The sequence below is a fragment of the Neolamprologus brichardi genome, chromosome 7, assembly GCF_056152115.1.
Source record: "Neolamprologus brichardi isolate AB-2024 chromosome 7, ASM5615211v1, whole genome shotgun sequence".
NCBI classification, from domain to species: Eukaryota; Metazoa; Chordata; class Actinopteri; order Cichliformes; family Cichlidae; genus Neolamprologus; species Neolamprologus brichardi.
In genome coordinates, this window is record NC_142110.1 from 59140107 (window position 1) to 59167267 (window position 27161).

At 37.7% G+C, this 27161-nt stretch overlaps 2 protein-coding genes across 4 annotated transcripts in view; one reads left to right on the forward strand and one right to left on the reverse strand.

Annotated features, from left to right (window-relative positions):
* Positions 1-247: 247 nt before the first annotated feature.
* Positions 248-23375, reverse strand: nek6 (NIMA-related kinase 6). 2 transcript variants are annotated; one of them, XM_006797320.3, is made up of 10 exons: positions 23276-23375; positions 17359-17459; positions 16832-16972; positions 13583-13645; positions 11748-11858; positions 5817-5925; positions 4804-4911; positions 4394-4488; positions 3881-3994; positions 248-3160 (listed from the first exon to the last, which is right to left on the reverse strand). In XM_006797320.3, the coding sequence occupies exons 1-10, from the start codon at positions 23319-23321 to the stop codon at positions 3050-3052; spliced, it is 999 nt and encodes a 332-aa protein (XP_006797383.1). In that variant the 5' UTR covers positions 23322-23375; the 3' UTR covers positions 248-3049. The 2 variants fall into 2 exon arrangements, with proteins under 2 accessions (XP_006797383.1, XP_035766470.1); XM_035910577.2 differs by lacking the exon at positions 11748-11858.
* Positions 23376-25887: 2512 nt separating this feature from the next.
* The window catches only part of dennd1a (DENN/MADD domain containing 1A), a 38800-nt gene continuing 37526 nt past the window's right edge, over positions 25888-27161 (forward strand). For both annotated transcript variants that reach the window (XM_087843978.1, XM_087843979.1), the window contains exon 1: positions 25888-26022. In XM_087843978.1, the coding sequence (XP_087700104.1) occupies positions 26006-26022 (17 nt within the window). In that variant the 5' untranslated portion in view covers positions 25888-26005. The remainder of the gene's footprint in view (positions 26023-27161) is intronic.

The following is a 27161-nucleotide window of genomic DNA, read 5'->3' on the forward strand; positions in this document are numbered from 1 at the left end:
TAAGACATTCAAGAAAATTATAGCTAAGTCTTTCATTGATTAGCTACCATGAAAGATTGTTGCTACTCTAGCAAACTCATGTTTTCAGGATTCTGACAGTTATGAATAAGGGATGTTGATGAATTTAAACCAACATATTTAAAAAAAAAATTAAATTCACCTACAGCAAACATATTCATCCTCACATTGAATCTGCTCCAGGTTTCAGTGTGATTAAGGTAAAAGCAAAGCTTTACATCAAAATAAATATGACTGAACTGAATTTAATATCACTTTGCACAGAAAAGCACAGTCAACACAAACATAATGGCACAATGCTTTGGAGACGATTGATAAGCATGGTAGATGGAAGACGAAGATACAAGTTATTTAAACAAGATGAAAACTAAGCTCTCACTCTGTGCATCTAATACATGTATTTCAAAAACATTGCGTAATTCATTCATTCATTTTCACAGCATCTAATGTTTATGGTGTTTACAGTTTCACAGCAAGATTGGTCTAGATTTATAAATTACAAGCAGACCATGACTGCATTCTCATACAATCAACACAAAACTACAACACCACTGGAGCAACACTCACCACGACAGTATCAATTCCAGATTAATTTCTGTGTGTGTTTGATTTGTTCGCCTTTACTCAAACTGTGGCATGAAGCACTTTTTCTTTCCCAAAACTGCAGATATGCAAAATGTAAACATTTAGGCAACTACAACAATAAAAAAACAAACAAACTCCAGATCTCTAAATATAATTATCTATGGAGCTGATTGGGGATGGTAAGGTTTTTGAGTTTTATGTGGAGGAGCACATATGGCTATTCAGTTCACAGTGACCGAGCAACAACACAAAGAAACATTTAGGCAATTAATGGCATTAGAGCCGATTTCTTTTACTGCTCACTCACAATTATCATGTGGCTCAACTGGAATTCAGCAGAGAATATCAGAACTGACAGGTCTGCCACCATCTAGACCTATTCATGCCTGTCACATTGTTCACTGTGAACCTGTTTCACTTGTGAACTAAATGGGTGTCCTATGTGATGCTCTGTGGTGAATGCCAATTGGGCACATGATGATGTTTGGGGTTTTTTTTGTAAATTCTGAGATTTCAGAGGTTCAGCCAGAGTCGTTTTTATACTTTCAGCCAATTATGAGTGCAGTTTGGTAGTCATTTATAACTTGTATTTTTCATTTAGTCAGGTCACCTTTGTTCTATGTCTTTGGTTTGCAGGACTGACAGAATGTGATATAAACAAAATTTAACAGGATGGAGTTAAGTTCTCACAGTCCCATGACTGCTCCTCCCAGCAACACAACATTTGTCTTTCACTATCATCTGATTCTTGATTCTATTGTTCCATCAGTTTTAATGTGACAACGCAAATTAAACCAACTAAATCAAATGTAGTCTTAACAGGACCTTGGGTATTGACTGACAGAACTTTACTTGTAAGTAACAGGCTTTAAGACGCTGAGGATAACAGACCAGCATGTGAACACAGTGGAGAACTGAAACAGCTTCAAATGTCTCTTTTTGAAACCTGTGGAAACCAAAGCACAGATAAAAGGAGAGTAAAGTGAGATTTATAAGGTGGACACAACATGATTTCCCAACTCATAAAATTAAAATACGGCCACATTTGACTTCACAAGGCTTGATCCAAGAAATTCAGTGGTAACTCAGTCTTTAAAGCCCAACATATGATTGGAAAGTTCTATGAATATGTAAGTTCACTTTCAGATTTGAGCCACTGGTGGCAACCTTTAGATACATACATGACAAACTGTCCTCAGTCAGAAGCAACATCTTCTTTTGACTGCTTCTTCATTCATAGGGGGTTTGCACAACAGACAGCTCCACATATTTGATTTCACAAATTTATACACTGGTTGCAACCCTAACAGGATTTGATCCTTCACCAGGTCTTTAAGCAGGGAAAATGTATAAATCACTACATGATGGAGAACTGCCCTTAAGAAAACTTCCCAAATTGTTCTTAGGGTTTCCATAGACTTAGAGAATATACTGAATCAGAAAAGACAGAAACACTGTGGGTGCTCAGCTGCTTGTCCACAGGTGAATGAATGTGACATCCATGAGAAAGCATTATTATAAGTGATTATTGAATAATGCCATAAACCTGGCTACTTCTTTAAGCTTTCAGCCACAGTTCTGTCAGGAACTTCTCAGTTAAAATAGGATTGTTATTCCATTTGGAGTCATTTTTAATTTCTGGCCTTATTCGTGGATGACCTCCCTGCCTTTCCCACAACAAAAAGCTTAAAAGGTTTTCAGCACAAACAGATCAGGCATCAGTGCCAACACGCAAGCACTGATTATTTCACATAAGAATAAGATGAAAAAAAGGAGTTGGAGATGGGTTGCAACGAGCAGCAAATGTATGTAGGCCCAAGCAGCTTAAATAGAATGACCTATGTGAGATTTATCTATATTTATATTCCAGAAGTGCTAGCTGAGCTCTCCACTGTTTGTAAAAGGCATTATTAACTAGCTACGCTTCATCAGGTCATAAAACTATTTTTATTTTATGATTTCACTTCAATTTCAGTTTCCCCTGAAACTGCATTCTTTTGTTTTTTTTCTGAGAATAGGTATTTATTAGCTGTCCATTTTGAACACTAAATGAGGTACTTTACAATGTATAAAAACATGTATGATATGATTATAGTAGAAGACATGACAAATATTCAAACTGCCCAGCCCTACTACACAGGAAGACACGGTTGAACTGGGAATGCAACTCTTATTTGAGGAATCTGTCATCAGAGGGAGACACAGCTCTTTTGGCTATGTTCTCAGCTAAAGAAACAGGCAGACATACGGTTACCTCTCACTTTTGTTTTCCGTGAGTATACCCATGTACCTCTTCACATCTTCCATGATTGAAAAGATACATCACAGTATTTCCAAGGTTACAGTCTGCTAAGATGAGGTAAGGGCAAACTTGCTTCTGCAAGGACAGGCACATAGTAAGTGGAAAGCCTCAAATTGAGCAGATAAGAGGGCTTGAAAGTGTCACTCAGGTGCTGGAAGTCCACATGTGCATCTGTTTTGCAAACTGCAGCACAAAGACAATGTCAGGCCTCTGGTCCGGGTCTGGGTTGATGCACATGCTGACCAGGTCACGCAGCTGCAAAAAGCATGAGGCTGTTATTTCAGCTTTTAAAAAACAAAAAAAACCAACAAAACAAACTACGCTGTGCATAAATTGGTGTAAGCAAAAGGACACATGCTTCAGGGCTATTTTACAGAACAAAAATCACCACATTCAGAGAAGCAGCTAAAGTAAGTAGTAGTAAAGTAGGACTTGAGAGTTCACTTTACCCACAGGCCATGTTCTCAGAATTGTTCAGTCATGCTAAATGTATTAAATGTGGCTTGTAGCTAAAGCACTTTCTGTGGTCAGTAAGACCACAGACACAGAAAGAAATGCAAGGGCAAATATAGTACTTTCTTTATATTGCAAAATACCACACATTATGCTGTCTAAACCTTTTAACTTGCAACGACTGGAATGAGCCACTGTTTCAACAGCATTGCGCTTGTGCGTTATTGATCGGGGAAGGTCAAATCTATGATTATCTGTCCAAGTTTACCAATATCAGTGCGAGTGGAGAAGGTAGGCTCCCTCTCCATATATTCACTTATCTTGTGTGAACTAACATGTTGAAACAAACTGTATTAGCTTTCATGGAATAGCTTTTCAAGCACTCAATATAAGGACCTATGTATTCTTCATATGGCCCCTGCAAGGCTCTGTACACCTTTTTTGCCAAACAGAAAAATAAAACTAGCAACATAATAAACCAAAAAGTTAATCAAAACCAAACGTGGCTTTGTATTACTTTACCTTATCAGAGTAATGGTCCGGGGGGAGAGGGGGGTAATCACACTGCTCTATCTTCTGACAGAGGGACAGAAGGTTCATCTTGTCCCCATAAAATGGACTCTGCAGTGCAGCCATCTGGAGCAAAGAGGAAGAGGGTTCATGGAATAAGGAAAGAAGAAAAATGAATTAGCTTGGTTGGCACTACCTACAAGTGAAATATTATTCCTGACCAGAGTTCAAGTAACATTGTGGTGTTCAGAGAGGTCTCTATTCTCGTGCCAGGGTGCTCGGCAGAAGTGTAAATAAAAGACAACGTTTAAGCTTATTTATAAGATCCCACCTCTGGGTTTGAGGTTGAAACCTGTTGAAAATACTGTTCGCCTCATAGTAGATTCACTTATAGTATAGCACCAGCACTAATCAGCCAACGGGCACCACAAGCTTGGTTTTCTTTTTTCCAGGGTAAGAAAGTCATTTTCTGTTGAATCATTCACTATAAACACAATGAAAAGGTCAAAGTGTCTTTGGACCTACCTCATACAGAAGACAGCCCAGGGACCAGATATCTGACTTAAAATTGTAGCCATTCTCATGGATTCTCTCGGGTGACATGTAGTAAGGTGTTCCCACTGACACACAGAAAACAACAGACTTGTCATTTTGTGCACAAATGAAAAAGATGAAAACACTATTTATGCAGTAGTTTGAGTGTTACACCTTATAGTAGGAAAACACACATGACAGTGAATTGTTTATTTTTTTATTACCACACACCCAAGATATCTTTGTTTAGATTTTTGTTTTATACAGTTTCCATTTTTGTCACTAAAATATTTAATTCTGTGTTCTATATGATCTGCATGCCTGAATCAACAGCTGATCTGACAGAAAATTATGCACAACATAGAAATTGTGCATAAACGTGTGTTGTGTGTGTGCTTCACCTAAAGAATGTGCTACAGTGGTCTTGGAACTGAAGAAGCGTCCTAGTCCAAGGTCTCCCAGCTTTACCTCACCGGTGGCTGTTATAAACACGTTGGCTGGCTTGATATCTGGTTTAAACACATGCACACATCGACATTCATTGCAAATACACTGCAATTCTGTTCTAAACCCAAGAATATAGTGACATTATATACACTCTACACACAGTAGTTGATTTCCTGCAACTATGAGAGGTGTGCTTATGGGCTTATGGCTAATTCAATTTTAAGAAAGAGCCATGCCGTTTTCTGTTTACAGACAAGCTACAGCTCCAACATTTACCGCGTCCAGTGAAAACTGCTGTAATTACGTCACAAACCAATTCAACTTTGCTTGGTTTTGGGGGGATATTAGAAATGTTTGGTCTGTGCTGTTATTTTTCTATTTAACAATACTTTCCATTAAAATAGAAAAACAAAATCACAATTTCTATGAAAATCAGATTTAAAAAGCTTTAGGTAGGCCAAAAAGCATAATGTGATTTTCAGTGAAACTGACACCTTACTGTGATTTTCTTTTTTAATTTTAATGGAAAGCATCATTATCAATATAAAAATCACAACTTCTCTGACAATCAGATTCTGCTTTTTGGCCTAAATCTTTTCCAACCTGGCAAGTACCACAGTATTAAAATACAAACTCCATACCAAAATTGTTTTGGGCGTGTTGAATAAAGTGCAAATAACAACAGGATCCAACATTTTGCAAATTATTTTTTCCTTTGGAAAGAGATTCTTTTTATTTTAATATCATGTAACATGTTATTATTCCCAATTGTTGGATACACCTGTACATATCAGTTCCTTGTATTTTAATTTTGACTGACAAAAGAAAGAAGTTTAGGAAGATATGAATGCACAACAACTGAGGTGAGAGAATAGTTTGAGCAGATTAACTACATCAACATAATGATGGCAATGGAGATGAGATGTGCATGGTAAAAATGCAAAGTGGAGTGTGACTAGTTGTTTACCACGGTGCATTACTCTGCGTGAATGCATGTGCTCCAGAGCGCTGCACAGTTGCACAAAATATTTCCAAATTGTTCTCTCTGGGATAAGTCGTCTCTTCTTCTTGAAGTACTGAACAGAAAGAAGGAAGAAGTGTAACTAATCTAATTCTACGTGTTAGAACAATGACACAATATTATTGCTCTAACTATCCCTCAATCATTTAAACACACTTTCAGCTCTTTATTCCTAGCACTTTAAGTGTTTTGTCTAGCTTTTACACACACACAAACATTATTGGATAGATCAGTGGCAATACTGGGTCAGCATCATTCGATTTTTTTCTTTTTTGAAATGGAACTGAAGGCAAAGGAAGGAGGGCGGGAAAAAGAAAAGGCTTCAAGGACAAGAGGAGAGGAGTGGGGGCAGAATGAGACAAGTTAGTTAAGGAAACTATGGTTGGTTTATGGTTCATGTTTAAATCATTCTTTATAAAGTCTAATTTAAGGGGATATAAGGGCAATACTGGGTCAGCATCATTCACAAGGATATATATAGATATATCCTTGTGAATATATATATATATAGTGGGGCAAAAAAGTATTTAGTCAGCCACCGATTGTGCAAGTTCCCCCACTTAAAATGATGACAGAGGTCAGTAATTTGCACCAGAGGTACACTTCAACTGTGAGAGACAGAATGTGAAAAAAAAAAATCCATGAATTCACATGGTAGGATTTGTAAAGAATTTATTCGTAAATCAGGGTGGAAAATAAGTATTTGGTCACCTCAAACAAGGAAAATCCCTGGCTCTCACAGACCTGTAACGTCTTCTGTAAGAAGCTTTTCTGTCCCCCACTCGTTACCTGTATGAATGGCACCTGTTTGACCTCATCATCTGTATAAAAGACACCTGTCCACAGCCTCAACCAGTCAGACTCCAAACTCCGCCATGGCCAAGACCAAAGAGCTTTCGAAGGACACCAGGAAAAGAATTGTAGACCTGCACCAGACTGGGAAGAGTGACTCTACAATAGGCAAGCAGCTTGGTGTGAAAAAATCAACTGTGGGAGCAATCATCAGAAAATGGAAGACATACAAGACCACTGATAATCTCCCTCGATCTGGGGCTCCACGCAAGATCTCATCCCGTGGGGTCAAAATGATCATGAGAACGGTGAGCAAAGATCCCAGAACCACACGGGGGGACCTGGTGAATGACCTGCAGAGAGCTGGGACCAAAGTAACAAAGGTCACCATCAGTAACACACTACAACGGCAGGGAATCAAATCCCGCAGTGCCAGACGTGTTCCGCTGCTGAAGCCAGTGCATGTCCAGGCCCGTCTGAAGTTTGCCAGAGAGCACATGGATGATACAGCAGAGGATTGGGAGAATGTCATGTGGTCAGATGAAACCAAAGGTAGAACTTTTTGGTATAAACTCAACTCGTCGTGTTTGGAGGAAGAAGAATACTGAGTTGCATCCCAAGAACACCATACCTACTGTGAAGCATGGGGGTGGAAACATCATGCTATGGGGCTGTTTTTCTGCCAAGGGGACAGGACGACTGATCCGTGTTAAGGACAGAATGAATGGGGCCAAGTATCGTGAGATTTTGAGCCAAAACCTCCTTCCATCAGTGAGAACTTTGAAGATGAAACGAGGCTGGGTCTTCCAACATGACAATGATCCAAAACACACCACCCGGGCAACAAAGGAGTGGCTTCGTAAGAAGCATTTGAAAGTCCTGGAGTGGCCTAGCCAGCCTCCAGACCTCAACCCCATAGAAAATCTGTGGCGGGAGTTGAAAGTCCGTGTTGCTCGGCGACAGCCCCAAAACATCACTGCTCTTGAGAAGATCTGCATGGAGGAATGGGCCAAAATACCAGCTACTGTGTGTGCAAACCTGGTAAAGACCTATAGTAAACGTTTGACCTCTGTTATTGCCAACAAAGGTTATGTTACAAAGTATTGAGTTGTATTTTTGTTATTGACCAAATACTTATTTTCCACCCTGATTTACGAATAAATTCTTTACAAATCCTACCATGTGAATTCATGGATTTTTTTTTCACATTCTGTCTCTCACAGTTGAAGTGTACCTCTGGTGCAAATTACTGACCTCCGTCATCATTTTAAGTGGGGGAACTTGCACAATCGGTGGCTGACTAAATACTTTTTTGCCCCACTGTATATCCTTGTGAATATATATATATATATATATATATATATATATATATATATATATATATATATATATTAGGGGTGCAACGATACTCGTATCGATATCAAACCGTTCGATACAGTGCTTTCGGTTCGGTACGCATATGTATCGAACGATACAACATTTTTAATTTATTTTATCAACTTTCCTTCTGACGATGCTGTCTGTGTTGAGCGCTCAGTGGATCTGCGCTCGACAGTGCAGCCTAGGCGGAGTAGTCGAACACAGATTCACTGAGCGCAGGGCAAGCTAGCTAGACAGAAGTTAAGCTCGTTGCAACATGGCAAATTGAACCTCCCCCACCCTCATTCAAATCTGGCGTGTTGGAACTATTTTGGTTTTCATGTGACGTATGACCCTGAAGGTAAGCGAGTCATGGACAAAAGTAAAACAGTATGTTGGATGTGCCAGCAATGCTCAATTGGTGGGAACTAGTGTGTTAGCGCAGTTAGCTCGTTAATGTGTTGACGTCTTCCAGCCCCACTCATGAGGCGATCCGCGGTAGCTCGTTAACGGAGATTTGCCGTGTTGTGACCTTAACGTCATTTCAGATTAACGCTGACAGCACTAGTGGGAACACAACCAATATGACTGCACATTTACTCCGACATCATCCTAGTGCAAAGACAAGTGGAAGCAGACAAAAACAAGCACGCATGCTACAAACTTTACCCGAGTCATTTAGACAGCCGTTAGCACATGATTCTCCTTATGGGGACCTGATATGTTTAATATGCTGCTGAGAATATAGCCCAGAAGAAGCGTATAGTATAGCTTTTATTTTGGAAAGAGACATTTCTCCATAATAAACTCTCTTTTCCAAAGATGAGTGATTCCTCAATCAGATACAGGGCTCGCAAAATCGCTAGCCCGACGTCCTGGGGCTTTTTTCCAGTCGGGCTACCAAAATCTATCTCTGCCCTGCCCGTCGGCCTATCGTAGGAAGGAAAAATATATGTCAATGCTTTTGCATTCTTTCGGAAATGTAGCTGGGTAATTATGTCATTGGCATCGGCCACTGTCAATATGTGACATATTGAAATCGCGTTTGAATTTGCGCTTGTTTTTTGCTTTCACTTTGCAATCGCGTGAACTGTGTATAGAAAGCTACAGTACTGATTGGTGAGTGATGATAATTTGCGCACCAATTCCTCTGACATCGTCTTATCAATCGTTAGCTTACTATGCAAACATGACAAGTGAAATCTCCTGCAGCTTAAACATGTGAGAGGTTGATCGCGCAGAGAATCGCTGAGCGTTATGTTAGTGCGTGTGTAAAAGCAGCAGGATATATATTTTAGTTCTGCTGAGCCAAATAAGACAGGTCAGGGTGAAGAAGTGACAAAACGGAAAGGTTATGACAAATCAGACTATAAGGCAAAAAGAAAGTGCAGCTTTATGGTTTCATGGACAAAAGAATTTCTGTGGCTGCAATATGACGAGCTAAATAACCAGGGCTGCACATAAGTGGTCCGCAGGTGCGCATTCGCTGTCAAAATAAAAACCCGCACAAGATAAGAAGTTGCAACGCGTGTTTGCGTACATAAGATTTTAACGAAGAGGACAGACATTTGTTTAGAACTCTTAAAGATGTCGAAGAAGCTCCTTTAAGCAATTACTGTGATGTTCCTCCACCTCCAAAGAAATGTCAGAAGGAGTCCGAACCACAAAAGAAGCACGTATTCTCGGAAAAGTGGTTGCAGGAGGTGAGCTGGCTTCAAACAAATGATGAACGCACAGAGATGTGGTGCAGAATGTGCCGTGAAAATTTAATAAATGACAAATTAATAAAAAGGCATGAACATTTTTTTTGTATCGAAAAAATATCGAACCGTGACACCAAAGTATCGAACCGAACCGTGAATTTTGTTGTATCGTTGCACCCCTAATATATATATATATATATATATATATATATATATATATATATATATATATATATATATATATATATTCACAAGGATATATATATATTCACAAGGATATATATATATTCACAAGGATATATATATATTCACAAGGATATATATATATTCACAAGGATATATATATATCCTTGTGAATATATATATATCCTTGTGAATATATATATATATATATATATATTCACAAGGATATATATATATATATATATATATATATATATATATATATATATATATATATATATATATATATATATATATCCTTGTGAATATATATATATATATATATATTCACAAGGATAGATATATATATATATATATATATATATATATATATATATATATATATATATATATATATATATATATCCTTGTGAATATATATATATATATATCTCAAAGGTGTACTCTCAGTGGCAAGGGAACAATAATAAGAGAACAGCACCACCAAGGCTGGAGACGGAGCAATACTGGAAGAGCATATGGGAGAAGGACGCAACCCATAACGGCAATGCTCAGTGGCTAGTGGATCTGAGGGCAGACCATAGCGACCTCCCTGAACAGGGTCCAGTAACCATCACAGTGGCAGATATCCAAGAAAGGGTCTCCAGTATGAAGAGTTGGACAGCACCAGGGCCCGACATGGTTCACGCCTACTGGGTAAAGAAGCTGACTGCACTCCATGAGCGTCTGACAGCACAAATGAACCAGCTGCTAGTTAACGAGGGACACCCGGAATGGCTAACCGAAGGTCGGACGGTCCTGATCCCCAAGGACCCCAAGAAGGGACCGGTCCCCTCCAACTACCGACCAATAACCTGCCTCAGTACTACATGGAAGCTCCTGTCAGGCATCATATCGGCTAAGATGAACAGGCACATGGGTCAATACATGAGCGGGACACAGAAAGGAATTGGCAAGAATACCAGAGGCGCAAAACACCAGCTACTGGTAGACAGAACAGTCAGCCGAGACTGCAAGACCAGACTGACCAACCTGTGCATATATATATATATATCTATATATATCTATATATATATCTATATATATATATATCTATATATATAGATATCTATAGATATATATCTATATATATATATCTATATATCTATATATCTATATATATATATATATATATATATATATATATATATCTAGATATATATATCTATAGATATATATCTATATATATCTATAGATATATATCTATATCTATAGATATATATCTATATCTATAGATATATATATCTATATATAGATATATATATATATCTAGATATATATATCTAGATATATTTATATATATAGAACTTTATTTATAAATGCTTTACAAGGCAAAAATAGTCCTCATTTTAAATGAGGCCACACAAATATTCATTAAACCTTTATTAACACCTTCACAAACAATGAGCTCATGTCTTTATCATTATATATTTGAAATTAATGTGCACTTAAATATTTAAATCACTTCTTTAGACTTTTATTATATATGAGCTTATTAATTAACAATACATTTTTATATATGAATTGATAAATTACATACTAAGTAATAACTGTATCCAAAATGCAAGCATAAATTCAAATGATCACAGGAATACTCAGGGCCATTTATATACAAAAAGTTAATCAAGGAAGTGGAAAAATATTGGCAACTCCTAGCATTATCCCTCAGCCTATTAGTAAACACACCTATGACATCAATTTCAAAATCCTATGTTGCATCGTTCTCGAGTTCTTGAATTCACAAGAAAACATTTCCTCTGATCTTTGACCGAGATTTGAACGAGTCATAGGGTTTTCTGACCTTTATCATCTGGGACAGATCTCCAGCATCCGCAAGCTCCAGAACAATGTTGAGCTCATTTTCTTCAATAAAAGAATCAAGGTACTTGATTACATTGGGGTGATTCAGCTGCTGCAGTGGACAAACAAAAGAAAAATGGTAGCATCAACGGAGCTGTCGCAAGCAAGGTGTATAGCAGAGCCGTCCATGCAAATGTTTCAAACACATTTTATAAAATACTGGCGGCATCAAATGCCATTAATTTCAAAATCCTGTGCTGCCTCACACGATTTCCTGAAAACTCAGTGACCTTCGCCAAGGTCATTGTCACTGAGTTTTAAACACATCTGAGATTTTTAGTAGATACACCTATGGTGAACTTGAAACTCTTACATTGCCTCACTCTCAAGTTATATCATTCACAAACTTGGGTCCATGCCATCTACCTGTCTGGCAGGATGACCACCAGTGTTGGTCAAGTTACTTGAAAAAAGTAATTAGTTGCTATTTACTGATTACTTCTCCAAGAAAGTAATCCCTTTACTGATTACTTATTTTCAAAAGTAATTAGTTACTTTACTACTTGGTTACTTTTTAAAAACATGATACATAACCTGAATACATAATAAAGCAATAGACCTTTCAGCCCAATTGTATTTTTTCTGCATAATCAATCATATCAAATTGAATCAAATGAAAAAGTCTCTTTTTAAAACTCTATGCACATTGCATCAAGCAAAAATTAAATTATATGCAACATTCTCTGACTGGAAGAAATTTGTTTAACATTTAAACCTATTTTCTGCTTATTCCAGCATATACAATTAAATCATTTTTTATGTTTACACTCACTCTTTCAAATAGATGCAAGTAAAACACAGCAAAAAATAAATGAAATCAAAGATTCAGCGACACTGAGTCCTGTCGCTCTTAAATCTATTTTCACCTGTTTAGCAGGAGTGGGGCCGGTGGAGGTTTGCAGTCATGTCAGTGGGGGGGATCAGGGGGTTTCTCTGAATTTTACATTCCCGTGGCAGCATGCTAGGTGCTTGTTCAGATTTGAAGTTTAATTTTTTTTGCTGGAGAAAGAAGTTTGCTTCCTACGCAGAGTGTACAGTGGATGCTAATGTTTTTGTCACTTTTTACGGAATCAAACTCAAAGTAATGTCAGTACTTCCAAGCTTTAAACGCTGCATGATCGTACTCTCTCCCACACTCTATATTATCCATTGTTGATCTAAACGTGTGTTGCTACCATGGACGTCGCACGTTCGTACGTCATTGTCATTAGACACTCTCACAAACAAAATCACGGTTTAGTAACACAGTAACGCAGAATGCTTATGGAAAAGTAACAATAATCTAATTACAATCCCTTACTTTACTCGTTACTTGAAAAAAGTAATCAGATTACAGTAATGTGTTACTTGTAACTTACTTGTAATGCGTTACTGCCCATCTTTGGTGACCACAAGTCTTTAATGGCTGGGAGTAAAAAGCATTCTGATGTAGCCTCAGATTTGAGACTGGTTCTTATATGCCACTTTTCTACTCTGCCTGAGCACTTAAAGCAGTTTATACAACTTGCCTCATTCACACCCATTCATACAAGCACTGTTTTTTTATCCTTAAGTACTTTCTATCCAACATTCATACTCCGATGGCGACGTCGGAGAGCCACTTGGGGTTAGAATCTTGCCCAGGGATATTAGGCACAAAAGCTTGAGCAGCCAAGGATTGAACCACCAACCTTCCAATTAGTGATGACCTGATCTTTCTCCTGAGTAACAGCCACCCAATTTCGCACTCATTCACTTATTATCAACCAGAGTATAATTTGCTTTGACAGACTTTACCTTCAGTAAATCAATCTCTTTGATGCAGTCCTGACGAGCCTTAGCATCCATCATCTCAAAGATCTGCAAAGATACATTGTGAGCAAATGTGGAAAGAAACAACTTCATTTTAACTGAAAGAGACCTGAAAGAGACCTGCAAATCTTCAACAAGCAGTTTAGTGGTGAGGGAAGAAAAGATGATTTGGAAAAATTAATTACTCAAGTCAGCTAAAAGAAGTCAATAGAAGAGAAACGATCTAAATAAACCATCAGTAAGGCTGTATTATATTGAGACTGTGACACTATTGACACGATAATCAGCTTCTGTATGAGTAAAGTTCTGATAGCTCCTCCACATTGTGTTGGCTCATGACGCTTAAGAAAACAACAATCGAGGAATCACTGCCTTACATTTAGTTATAGTACTTTCAGATAGATATCTAGTGTACTGAAACTCACCCCCAGTGCTGTGTAGTCCATTATTGTAAAATTAAATGTTTTAAGAAATAACCATGTCAGGAAATACAGTCCCAATTCCCAAAAATTTGGAAAAGATATGTAAATGTAAATAAAACATAATGAAATGATTCACAAATGTCATAAACCCATGTTTTTATTCACAACAGGACACATAAAACAATACCAAATGTTTAAAGTGATAAAATGAACAATTTTACGAAAAATATTGGCTAATTTTTTAATTTGATGGCAGCAACAGGTCTAAAAAAAATTTGGGGCAAGGTCATGTTTACCACTGCGTACCATCCCACATTTTTTAACAACAGTGAATAAAAATGTAGGAACTGAAGAGACCAGTTGATGGAGAGGAATGTTGTGCCATTCTTGTCTAGTACAGGATTCTAGCTGCTTAAAGGTCCCAAGTATTCTTTGTCACATTTTTTTTGTTTCCTAATAAGTCAAATGCTTTCAACTGGTAAAAGGTCTGGACTGCAGGCACATTAGTTCAGCACTTAACGTCTTCTCTACAAAGTCATGCTGTTTAAATAGATGTATTATGCGGTTTAGCATTATCTTGCTGAAATATGCAAGACCTTCCCTTGATGTCTGGATGGGAGCGCATGTCAGTATAAGACCTGTATATACCTTTCAGCACCATTGAGTTGCTGCTGTTGTTTCAATTAGCATATATCCACAGTAACAAGATTACATGCATTAGTCATTACAACTGATTACATGATCAAATCTTAGTTTGACTTTATTAATAGATCATAAAACCATCTCCATCTTCTTTGTCAGACTATCTTTATTAAATTATAAGTATTTCTGAGATCTTCCGTAGATGTGCATGTCTGCCTCTTTCTCACGGTAGAATAATGTGTCAATTAATAAACAGTTATGAGTGGGTAAATGCCAAAGGCACAGCTTTCCTCATTTACCATTGTTATTAACAAGTAAAAGATGGTTTGTTTTCCACAAAAACTTCTTACTCATGTTTCAGAATGAGAACACAGAAGATGAAGTCTTTCTGTGCAGTGAAATATTAAAATGCTTAACTCTAAACAGGGAGTGTTGAGTTTGAATAAACACTATAATGGAGAACATTTGGTAGCGTGGGAGCAGACAGAAAGATCTCATGAAAGATCTCATATGGATTACTATAACTATACTCTAATTGGTTTATTAAACAGAAGGAAGATCAAGAGCTCAGGTATCTTAGGCTCCTGAGGGAAAAAAAACATCAGTCAGTGGAAGATGAAATACAGTGTTAATGTAAACGCATTTTCAAGCAATGCGTTCCTTGTTTTGTCTGAATTTTACTTAACATGAAAACTAGTAGCTATCAACAGCTGTTAAGGTGGGATGTTTTCTTGCACCCTACTCTGATGCAATTAAGACGAAAGAGTTGAAGATATGAATCAATAAACACTTTGGGAAAGATTTATCAACTTTTCTTTTTAGGCTAGTCTTATTGCTTTTCTATTTGCAGGAACTTTTGTGAGCGTAAAATTTTGGAAGGATAGTATTTGAATAAATTACAATTTCACTAAATCCCAAGAAAAAGTATGTCTTAGTTTGTGTTTGGTGCAACTGTGGTAGCTGCCACTAGTCGCCTCACTCAATGCTCACCCTCCAGGTTTAAAGCTAAGCCCAACATACTTCTACTCCTGAGTAATACTGGTATTATACTGGTATTATACTGGTAACACAGCAGAACTGAATTCAGCTTCATGCATCTTGGTTTTACAGGCAGCCAATTTAATTTTTACCGTGAGTTAAGCAGTTTACAGTGTTTTAGGCGTATAGTCATAAGTCCTTTCATATAGTCCCATATTTTCCTTTCTATATATCAGAAGAGAGGTTCACATGAGAGAGGGAATAAGACTCACTGTGGTTTAGATTTCACAAGGACGATGTCAAAATAAATGCAGTAATTTGCAAAACATGCCATAAAACTGTTGCCGCAAAAGGTAGCAGCATCACAAATTTATTCCACCAGCTAAAAAGTCAGTCACTGAAAATGAAGACTGTTTTAAACTCTGCATGTCAACGTCTTCCCACACACCAAAGAAAATGATAAATAAATCAGCTGTGAAAAACCTCTGTGTGCAACTCATGGTAAAAAAAAAAAAAAAACCCAGTTAAAATAAAACATTTGAATTCGTTAAGATTTTTGTATTCAAAGTAGAAATAATAATGAATGGTCAGTTTGAATAAGTTTAGGCACTATGGTTGAAAACAAGATTTGTTTTTGAAGGTTGTTTAAACATATCGTGATACATATTGTGGATCATGATATAGGCAAAAAATATTGTGTTATTAGATTTTCCTCATATCGCCCAACCCTACTTAAATACACACCAACTACAGACTAGCTACCTGTATAACTTTAAATGGTGTGGAACAGTAGCATCTCCACTTCACTAAGTCTGGCCTCCAAATATACAAACAGGCTAAATATATTTTACTAGTATTATAAGCACTAAAGGAAGCTGAAATTCTCTTAATATTTGACACATTCATGTAAACAACTATGGTACCGGTGGTTAAACAGTGGTTAAAGCTAAGCTAGCAAAGACTAAAATAAATTAACATTATGCCTACAAGTTGCAGATGATTAAGCAGAAGAATGTATTTGATAAGGTGTGTACAGTTTACTTTGTAAAATAAAATACTTTAAGTAATCAAGTTAAACACATTAACTGGCAAAACACCAATTTCCACTGTAATAAACATAAACAGGAAATGATATTGCACTGCAGTGAGATCTAAGACCACATGTATGGCGACTAAGTACAAAGAGCTGTACCTGGACCTTCTTGAGTGCCACCAGCTGTCCATCAAGCAGATATGTTGCTTTATAGACCTCACTGAACTGACCCCGACCGATCTTCTTCTCAATGTGGAAGTTTGCCATTGTGCAGCAGTAATTATAGCTTGGAACATTTTTCTGAACAAGAAAAACACCATCAGCAGTAAAACAAAGCAGTATATTATAACTCAATAGATGTCATTTTTTTCTTTCAGCTTGGTGATTTTAACATATCTTTCAATACTATGTGTTGTTTCAAAGTCTAAGGCTAATACAGACAGAAGATTTTGAATATGTTGATGGTAGTTATCATCAACTACCACATGCTAATAGAAGAAAAACATTACACTCTGTTAGTGACAGTGTCTAAAATTATCTTGTACAGTGCTTTAACTTACAATGTCATATAGACACTATACATTTTGGAACATGTAATGCTCTGCTTTTGGCAAAAAAAACAACAACAAAAAAACAAAAAACAAAAACAGGCCAATACTATTTTTTGGGTCAATACTACTACCTACCTGATCTTCCTGGCTTGGTATCTTGTAGAGATTATTGTGTTTGTCTAAGGTGGGCTGGTTGTTGTTCTGCACCTCCATGTTTGCATCACACCTACCCACCTCTGCAACAAAGAATAGTTGAAATGACTTATTTAAAATCATGGAACATTTGCTTAAAACATTAAAAAAAAAAAAACTCCAGTCATAATACGCAGAAACTGGGATAAAGTGTAAGCATGAAAAACTAGTTAATGCATTTATTACTTCTAGGTTGAACTACCTCCTTCAGTTAATTCAAAATGCTGCAGCAAGAGTTATGACAGGGACTAGAAAGAGAGAGCATTTTTCTCCTATATCTGCTTCTGGCTTGGCTTCCTGTTAAATCCAGAATTTAAATCCAAATTTAAAATACTACCACCACAAGGTCTTGAATAATCAGGCCATATTATCTTAATGACCTCATAGTAGCATATCACCCCATTAGAGCACTTTGCTGTCAGACTGCTGACTTGTGGTATTTAAAAGTAGAATGGAGGCAGAGCCTTTAGCTCCCAGGCCCTCTTTCTGTGGAACCAGATTCTACTTGGATTTAAGACACAGACACCCTCGCTACTTTTAAGATTAGGTTTAAAATTTTGCTTTTTGATAAAGCATATAGTTATGGCTGGATCAGGAGAGCCTGAATCCTCCCTTAGTTACACTGCAGTAGGTCTAGGCTATTCCCATGATGCACTGAGTGTTTCTTCTTCACTCACTATGTGTTTATACCCTTCCCTGCATTTAACCATTAATCTTTGCTATTAATCTTAATCACTATTAATCTCTGACTCTTTTCCACAGTGTTTTTTTTTGTTTTGTTATTTTGTTCTCCCCTCACTCTGAACCAGTCACGGCAGATGGCTGCACCTCCTTGAGGCCGGTTCTGCCACATGTTTCTACCAGCTACAAGATTGGTGAAATGGAGAAAGAAAAAACAAAGTGCTTCTTCATAGGGGATCATCTGGTTGTTGGGTTTTCTCTGTATTATTGTAGGGTCTTTATCTTAATATAAAGTGTCAGGCAACTGTTGTTGTGATTTGGTTGTATAAAACTGAATTGAATGTACATACATATGAAATAAGATGTCTGTTTATGCAGCTAAAATGTACATGCATTTCTAGGTCTTTACTTATATGAATTATTGTATTACTACATGGTCACAGGATGGTTTTTATTAGGGGTGGGGACTTAGGGATTAAAATCGATTCTAGCTTGGATAACGTGATATCGATTCATTAAAATCCTGAATTGATTTTTAAATATAAATTTATTTTGCCCGAAACGCCAGAATCTCAGGTTAAACCTCACAGAATTTCAACAACCACCAAACAGCTAAAACAGTAAATGAGAGCAGGTACACAGATTCTGCAGATGTAAACACAAAGCACGGACCCGCCGACGGATTGGAATCAGTGAGATGTCGCCTTTCTCACCCGACGGCACGGGCATGGACACGTTCGGACCTGAAAGCCAACAGCTCACTGATTCTAATGTTTCGGCGGGTCCACGCTTTGTGTTTAAATCCTTTTTGCGCTAGATTCTGAAGCTGCAGGTTTTATCTCTCTCCAAACAATATTGATTGAACCAGCAGCAAAAGAAGATCCAAACTACGCTTCACATTTCGCTTCACATAAACATCGTCATGAATTCCTTACTTTTGCTGTTTTGCTTCCAGCACGATAAAAATCACACTTCATGCACAGCTCTCTCTCTCTCTCTGTGTACTTCAAGAACAGCTTCCAATCTAAAAATCTCTGTTTTCTGCATTATTCGCTTGTTTATTACGCACAAGTCTACCGTTGTTTATAGCGCTGTCGGCTGCTGTTTTTTTTTTCCTTTCTTCCGAAAAGAAAGCCTCATTTCTGCTGTTCAATACTGAACAAATTTAAACTTTTTAAAATTATGCAAAATGCTTAGCTGTGTCCCTAATACAACCTGAGTAACTTTGCTCTGCTTCACTTCAGTAGCATCAGGTAATGTTCATATGTTGATTAATGGTTTTCTTTTGTTTTTCATCTATCGCAGAATATTTTTAAGGTCAAATTCCCAGACCAGGAAAGTCGCATTCATGTTTTTCTGTGTTTTATCCTCAGTTACTCTGACAAAAAGGCATCTGCTGTGATGTTTACACCTTTGATAAAGTCTGGCAAGTGTCAGCTTTCTTTTTATAAAAGATATGGATATGTACTGATACGTGATCAGAATTCTAATTTTTCTGACTGTCTGAGGCAAAATTTCCCAATTCAAATTGAATCAAATCAAATCGTGGATCAAATCGATTCGGGAGATCAGTGATGATACCCAGCCCTAGTCTTTATGCTTTATAACCATTACAGTTTGTATATAACTGTGATTTGGCACATATAGATAAAAAATAAAATTAGTTAAAATCAAGATGACCTGTTAGTTTAAGACATGTAGCTCTTGAACTTACTTCTCTAGGTGTTCTTTCATATACAGTGGTATGCAAAAGTCTGGGCACCCTTGATAATTTTCATGATTTTCCTTCATAAATCATTGGTTGTTTGGATCAGCAATTTCATTTAAACATATCATATAGTAGATGAGCACAATGATATTTGAGAAGTGAAATGAAGCTTATAGGATTTACAGAAAGTGTGCAATAGTTACTTAAACTAAATTAGAAATAATGCCTCCAAACACTTCCTAAAGCTTCCAATGAGAGTCTGGATTCTGGTTGAGGGTATTTTGGACCTTTCGTCTTTACAAAACATCAGTTCAGTCAGGTTTGATGGTTTTCAAGCATGGACAGCCCGCTTTAAGTCACACCATAGCTTTTCAATAATATTCAGGTCTGGGGACTGAGATGACCATTCCAGAACATTGTACTTGATCCTCTGCCTGATTTTGAACAGTGTTAAAGGTCGTTGTCTTGTTGAAATATCCAGCCCTGGTGCAACTTCAACTTTGTCACTGATTCTTGAACATTGTTCTCTCTTTATGCACTGAAGCTGGCACGTTCCCTGAGTTTTTCCAGCAAGATGGTGCACCACCACATTATGGGTGCCAGGTCCGAGCATTCCTAGATGAACAGTTTCCTGGAAAGTGGATTGGTCGTCGTGGGCCAGTTGAATGGCCCCCAAGGTCTCCCGATCTGACCCCCTTAGACTTTTATCTTTGGGGTCATCTGAAGGCAATTGTCTATGGTGTGAAGATACGAGATGTGCAGCACCTGAAACTACGGATACTGGATGAATATGCTGGCATTTCTCCTGCGGTGTTGCTATCAGTGTGTAAAGAGTGGGAGAAGAGGGTTGCATTGACAATCCAACACAATGGGTAGCACATTGAACACATTTTATAAGTGGTCAGAAACTTGTAAATAACTCATGAAAGAATAAAGTTACATTGAAACCGAGCACACCATTGTTTTTCTTGTGACATTACCAATAAGTTTGATGTGTCACATGGCCCTCTTCCTATTGAAAAAACAAAAGTTGTATCCAAGATGGCCGACTTCTAAATGACCACCATGGTCACCACCCATCTTGAGGAGATTGCCCCCTCACATATACTAATGTGCCACAAACAGGACTTTAATATCACCAACCATTCCCATGTTATTACGGTGTATCCATATAAATGGCCCACCCTGTACTTGTCACGTGCAGACTCCTACATCATTATGATGAAAGCATTGGGGTTCAATTTGCCATAAGACACTTCAACATGCTGAATGGAGGAGTGAGGGATTGATTGAATGGTGGATGACCCGACTCAACCCCTGAGTCACAGCTGTAACATTCAATTTAGCAGTGTACATGTCACATCCATAGGGCAAGACTGCACAGTTGTGTATGTTTAAATACCCAACTGAACATCATTTAAGAGCATTTTTATAGTTTTTTACAAGAATCAGATTTACTTTCTATGGATAGTTATCCAAATCATAACAACTCTTGAATAGGGTAATTTTTTTAATGACTCATTCACCTGGATACTGTACTTAATTGCAATGTGGAGTCATTAACTCTTCATTAACTTTTCTCCAGTTACAAAAGGACTCTGTTGCCAGGTTTGGGCAACAAGTTTGGGTCCTGTGGTGACTACAATAATTCAAGCCTTTGTTCTAGTTTTACTGGAAAAAAAACCAAAGCTATTTTCCGACCACCAGATCACTAAAAATGACTCAAAATAACTGGTACTGCATCTCTGTCTGTGCTAAGTTATTATGACTAGATGAGTTATTTTAACAATTTTGTACCTTCTCTCACAATTTAAGAGTCCAATAAAAACAAACCAAAAGCAAACGTTTTGGATCAATTGAAGGTTTGTTAAGGAATTTTCAAAACAATCTGATAATAATTTATTATAATAGTCCAGCCTAGAAAGTAATAAATGCATTGCCAAATGCAAATATGACATGCTTGGAGCAGATACCAACTGATCGCTGTAACAAGGTCCATGCTAATCATGCACTAATCAGGACATCTGATTACCAGAAGTTAAGAAAAAGAGTGAATAGCAGAATAAGCTGTTTGGCATTGGTAGAGTTTGGCATTTTCATGGGCACAACTATGCTAAGGTAAGATGGTGGCATCTGCTGTGGGGACCCCTAACGGGAACAGCCAAAAGAACAACAATCTGACATAGCTGCCACGCCCTCATATGCCAGCAGAAAATCGTTGTTGATTGAAGTTGCTCAATGTCATTGGCAATCTCTGGATGCCACATGACTATTAGTCGCTTCCTGTATAGACAGTCTTACTACTGAACCTTTCCCTTCATATTCAACGATGTCGAGTGCTCAATGAAACTATTGCCCATTGGCTTTTGGCTACTGTTGGTAAAACAACAACAACAAAAACTTAATTGGGTAATCTCAACAGGTCACATGATAGAGTGAGGCAAAGTCTCACAGTGGTTTCACCTAAAACTTCTAGTTGTAATGACCCATACCTTTTTTTCACACCTTGGCTCATGTGATGAGCATATGATAAGGCGTGGGTCAACAAACATCTTAAAGGACAAACCCCAAAACCCGGTACTCTCCAACATTTGGTTTTAGAACTGAAAAAGCTCTTGGATGAGATTTGAAACCTCTTCAAGAAATTTAAACAAGTACAGTGGTTTTCTTATACCGTTTCTACATATAATGTTCACTTCTACACAGAAACCACACACACAGACAGGAGGGGTGGGGGGTACAGCTTGTTACTCATGTTTGATACATAAATATTGTCATTGTTATATGGATGTGTTTTGTTTGGGTTTTTTTTTTGTGTGTATTTTTAAACTAATGACAGAGATGCTATCACATAATACACCCAATGCCGCATCTCTGTTCTACCCAATTACCTCACGTTAAGTTGTAATTGATTAACTTAATGTATAATCCAAATTGGTCTAAGTCAAAAGTACAAAAAATATATTCACAGGAAGATAAACCAGGAGCTGCAGAAGTTACGAGTATTGCAGTGGTTTCCTGTTGTGAAAGAAGAGCCTGCAGAGACGAGAATTACCCCAATAACACTCACCATTACTTCATTTAGCTTGAGTGACAGGTCGCCGATAATTACTTTAAAGTGGCAATGGAAACATGGAAATTAAATGGATGTGAATTTCAGTCCAAGTGTTCTGCTGCGTGCTCTTTTCCGGGCCTGGTGCAGCACGATTGTTTAAAATAGAAAAAAAATATAATAATATGTTTAAACTATAGACCAGGAATCTATAAGGTCTCGTTTCTGTCCGGGTAGGCAGCACGCTAACGTTGCTGCTAACTAGTTAACTGCTACGAAGGTTGTGCAGCTCTCCAAAATGAGGCTGTATCCTGTTCCATGACGCGTGTTATGATTCAGCCACACACGAACTTACTGAAGCGAGCTGCTGCACAATTCTGCGAGCTGCCACCGTCTCCTTACTACTGACTGTGTCTTACCTGGAGAGGAGTCAGTAATGTCCTGCTGCGTGAAGGCCTTCCACATTTTACAACTTCTGTTAGTTCGTGTTGTTGTGCAACTCCTCACACCAACAATGTGAGTCAGACCCCCGCCCCCGAGTCTCTCTCCCCCGCCCCCGAGTCTCTCTCAATCGCCCCCCGCCCCCCGCTCGCTGTCAAGCAGCTTGTTCAATAGAGCTCGCTGATAACTGAATAACAGAAAGATACCACAAAGTTTTCAGTCTCTGGTTGCTAAAGTGGACGCGAAATTGTGAGAAGTGTTTGAGCAAAGTGGGTCAGTATATATATATAAGAAGCAGGGCGCGGAGACTATGCTTCTTCTCTAAGTCTCCTGCATACGGGATGGGGCTTTTTTTTAGAGTCTGGTGTGAAAATAGATTTGTATAAATTAACATGTTGAAACGAAAGAAAAAAACGTGGTGGCCGTTTGACAGATGAGGTTGAAACGGAGATGAAATTTCTATTAAAACGTTAATCATTCGGGGAATTAAAAAAACAACAACTACAAAACAACAAAGCAAGGAAGAACACAATTCAATCTGTTCGGATCTGTAATACAAAATTACAAAATCAAAATTTTGTATCAAAATGTAAAAAAAAAAAAAAAGAACAAAGAATAATGACAGACCTGAACACACACAGGTCCATACATTTTATAATTGTTTATTTATCAAGCATATTTAATTAAACTGAATTAATATACATTTATCCTTAAGTTATGTTGTGTTAATTATTTGTATATGTATTTTTGATGCTTTGGCAATAGTATTTTGCCATGGTTATTTGGGTCAGTGTTGTTTGTTTGTTTGTTGGGATTTTATATATTTTTTTGCCTCTGTACACCACCACAGTGGATTCAGCATCAATCAAACATCAATATGCGATTGAAGTGCAGACTTTAATTACAGGGCTTTAACAAAAGAATTCAAGGAGGTGTTGTTGCAAATCTTATGGTCCAGGCTTGTAGGCTGATACAGAACTAAGAATAGTGACAGAGCCAGACTAGTTCAAACTTCACCTTTTTTGTCTCTGCAGTGTGAACCACACCCAAAAAATAATTAAACTAAAACAACCTGACCAGCATTTATAACAAAAGTGCTGTAAACTGAGAATATATTCATATATATGTATTTAAAGTATATATATATATATATATGTGTGTATGTGTGTGTGTGTGTGTGTGTGTGTGTGTGTGTATACGCACAAGTGCCCGATGCCATCTAGTAGGCTCTGTGTTTATTGTCCAGCTCCATGGAGCCCACTTGCCATAGAATATCAGAATTGGCAGGCCTACCACTGGCACCCTTTGCTTTTCACAGATGAGAGCAGATTCACCAAGAGCACATGTGACAGAAGTGAAAGGGTCTGGAGAAGCTGTGGAGAATGTCATGCTGCCTGTAAAAGTTTTGGTGTTTGGTGGTGTGTCAGTGATAGTCTGGTGAGGCATATCCATGGAGGGATGCACAGACCTCTACAGGTTATGCAACGGCACCCTGACTGCCATTCAACATTGGGATGAAATCCTTGAAGCCATTGTCACAGCCAAAGCTTGTGCACTAGGTTCCTCCTGCCCCCAAACTCGCCTGAGCTATTTCTAATAGAAAGCCTCTTGGACATTATATTTTGGTTCAGTTTGTGGGGCAGTGATGGTCTGGTCCAGATCTGGGAGGACATCCCCCATGATACTGTCTGTTATCATAGTAGGAGGATGCCCTGATGTTGTCAGTCATGCATACAAGCATGTAGAGGCTATATAAACTGCTGAATACCACTTTGCATTGCAGCAATGAAATTTCAGCAAAAACAGACTAGTCTGTTGCATCAGTTTTTTCCTCTTTGATTTTTGGACTGTCTTTGAATTTAGCCCTGTGTAGGTTGATAATTTTCATTTCCATCAAACAATGTGGCATCCTAACAGATTATCCAGTCCACATCAGCATAGATATCCAGTGTAATTTTTTTCCTATTGAGGTCTGATGTGTTTTCAGAAGGTTCATTTAAATATTTTGAACAGTTTAGAGAATAGTAGAACAAAAATGTAAACTTTGTGGGAATTTTTGTTTTATAATTTTTCTAGTTTGCTCTAGCGTTTTGGAAAAAACAGCTTCACTGTAAGAAAAAACATAGGACACACAAATCTGCTGTTTTTTGGAGCATCCGTCCCAATTTTTCCTCTTGTTAATCCACGTAGCTGTCATTTTCATTTATTTTCTTTTTACATTACATTACATTTAAAAACAAAATGTTTGTGACATAAATAATATAATTTATCTTTTAGATTATTTCAAAATTAATATTGGTAGAAAATATTACTAATTTATATTAAACTATAAATTATCTCCAAAACTGTTTTTAATTATTAGCTATAAAACCTCAAAATGATGTAATAAACTGCACTGGAGCTACCGTTACAGTAAATGCTGAGTAACAGAAACTTTACAGCACCACGCGACACAATCGTCTTGTACGTATTGTGGAAGCTGTAGTTTCTAATACTAGGTAGCTGTATGTTATTGACATTCACCTCTTCTACATAGAAGACTACAAATCCCAGGAGCGGCACAAAGTGGAGCGTGACTTACGCATGGCGATTCACCATGGCGGTGTACTGTTGTGTGTGACGGGCAGGTTAGCTTGAGAAAAATACGGAGTGACGCGTCTGCGTACTGCCTGTCTGCTGCCAGCCACGGCGGGGAGACTAAATACAGGATGGGGTCTCGAATCAAGTAAGTATATTTCTCGGTGCGTTAGTTAAAACTGTTGTGTTAGCAGTGTTCCACAGAGTCATGGGGAAGATATCGTAGAGTATGAGGCCCTGGCTTGTTGTGACACAGGCTAAAAACACTGACGGGACCTGGAAAAAAAAACAAAAAAACAAGAACCTTTTATTTATATATTTTTAATGACACTGAGGTGTACTAGTAACTCACAAAGCTTTCCGCGCGGTTAGTGGTGACTGACAGTGAGTGGATATGTAGCCACTTTAAGCATGGTAACAGTATTAGATGTTTTTTCCCCCCCCAAAACCGGATGCTACTTTTCAGGACTGAGAAGTGCAGCAGAAACGATGACTGCAGGCTATTCTCGTGGCATGATAGAAAAGGACAACTGATCTATAGATTGGCTTTGGTATACAGATATGGTGTATTTATGAGATTTATATCACTAAAACGACAGATTTAGTAAGAAAATTCCCGCACTGTGTTGAGACACCATGTTAGTAGGGTTATGTGGAGGCCCTACTTTGCCTGCTTTTTAAGAACAATCCTTACAGTTTGGGCTGGATATCATCACTGATTTCTATAACTAATTCAATTTCAAGATTCAGTTTTAACTCAGACAGTCAGACATATTATAATTGTGATCATTTATCAGTATATATCCATATACTTTTAATTCTTTATGTCTATACATAAAAACAAAGCTGACAGTTGTGAGACTGTATCAGAGGTGTAAGCATCATAGCAGATGTCTTTGTGTCAAAGTAGCTGAGGATAAAACAAAAAAACATAAAGGAGATTTTCCTGGCCTGGCTTTTTATAGCAGATAACCAGCTTAAAAATATTCTGCAGAATGTCAAAAACAGAAGAAATCCATGAATCAACAGATAAACATTACCTGATGCTGCTGAAGTGAAGCAGAGCTAAGTTACAGAGGTTTTATTAAAGACATAGCTCAGCGTTTTGCAATTTGGCATATTTTGTAAAAGTTTACACTTATTTGGTATTGAACAGCAGAAATGAGGCTTTCTGTTTGGAGGTCATTAAAAAAAAAAAAAAGTCAACAGCACCACACACAACGGTAGATTGGTGCCTAGTAAGCAAGTGAATAATGTAGAAACACTAATTTTTGGTGGTAAACTGGA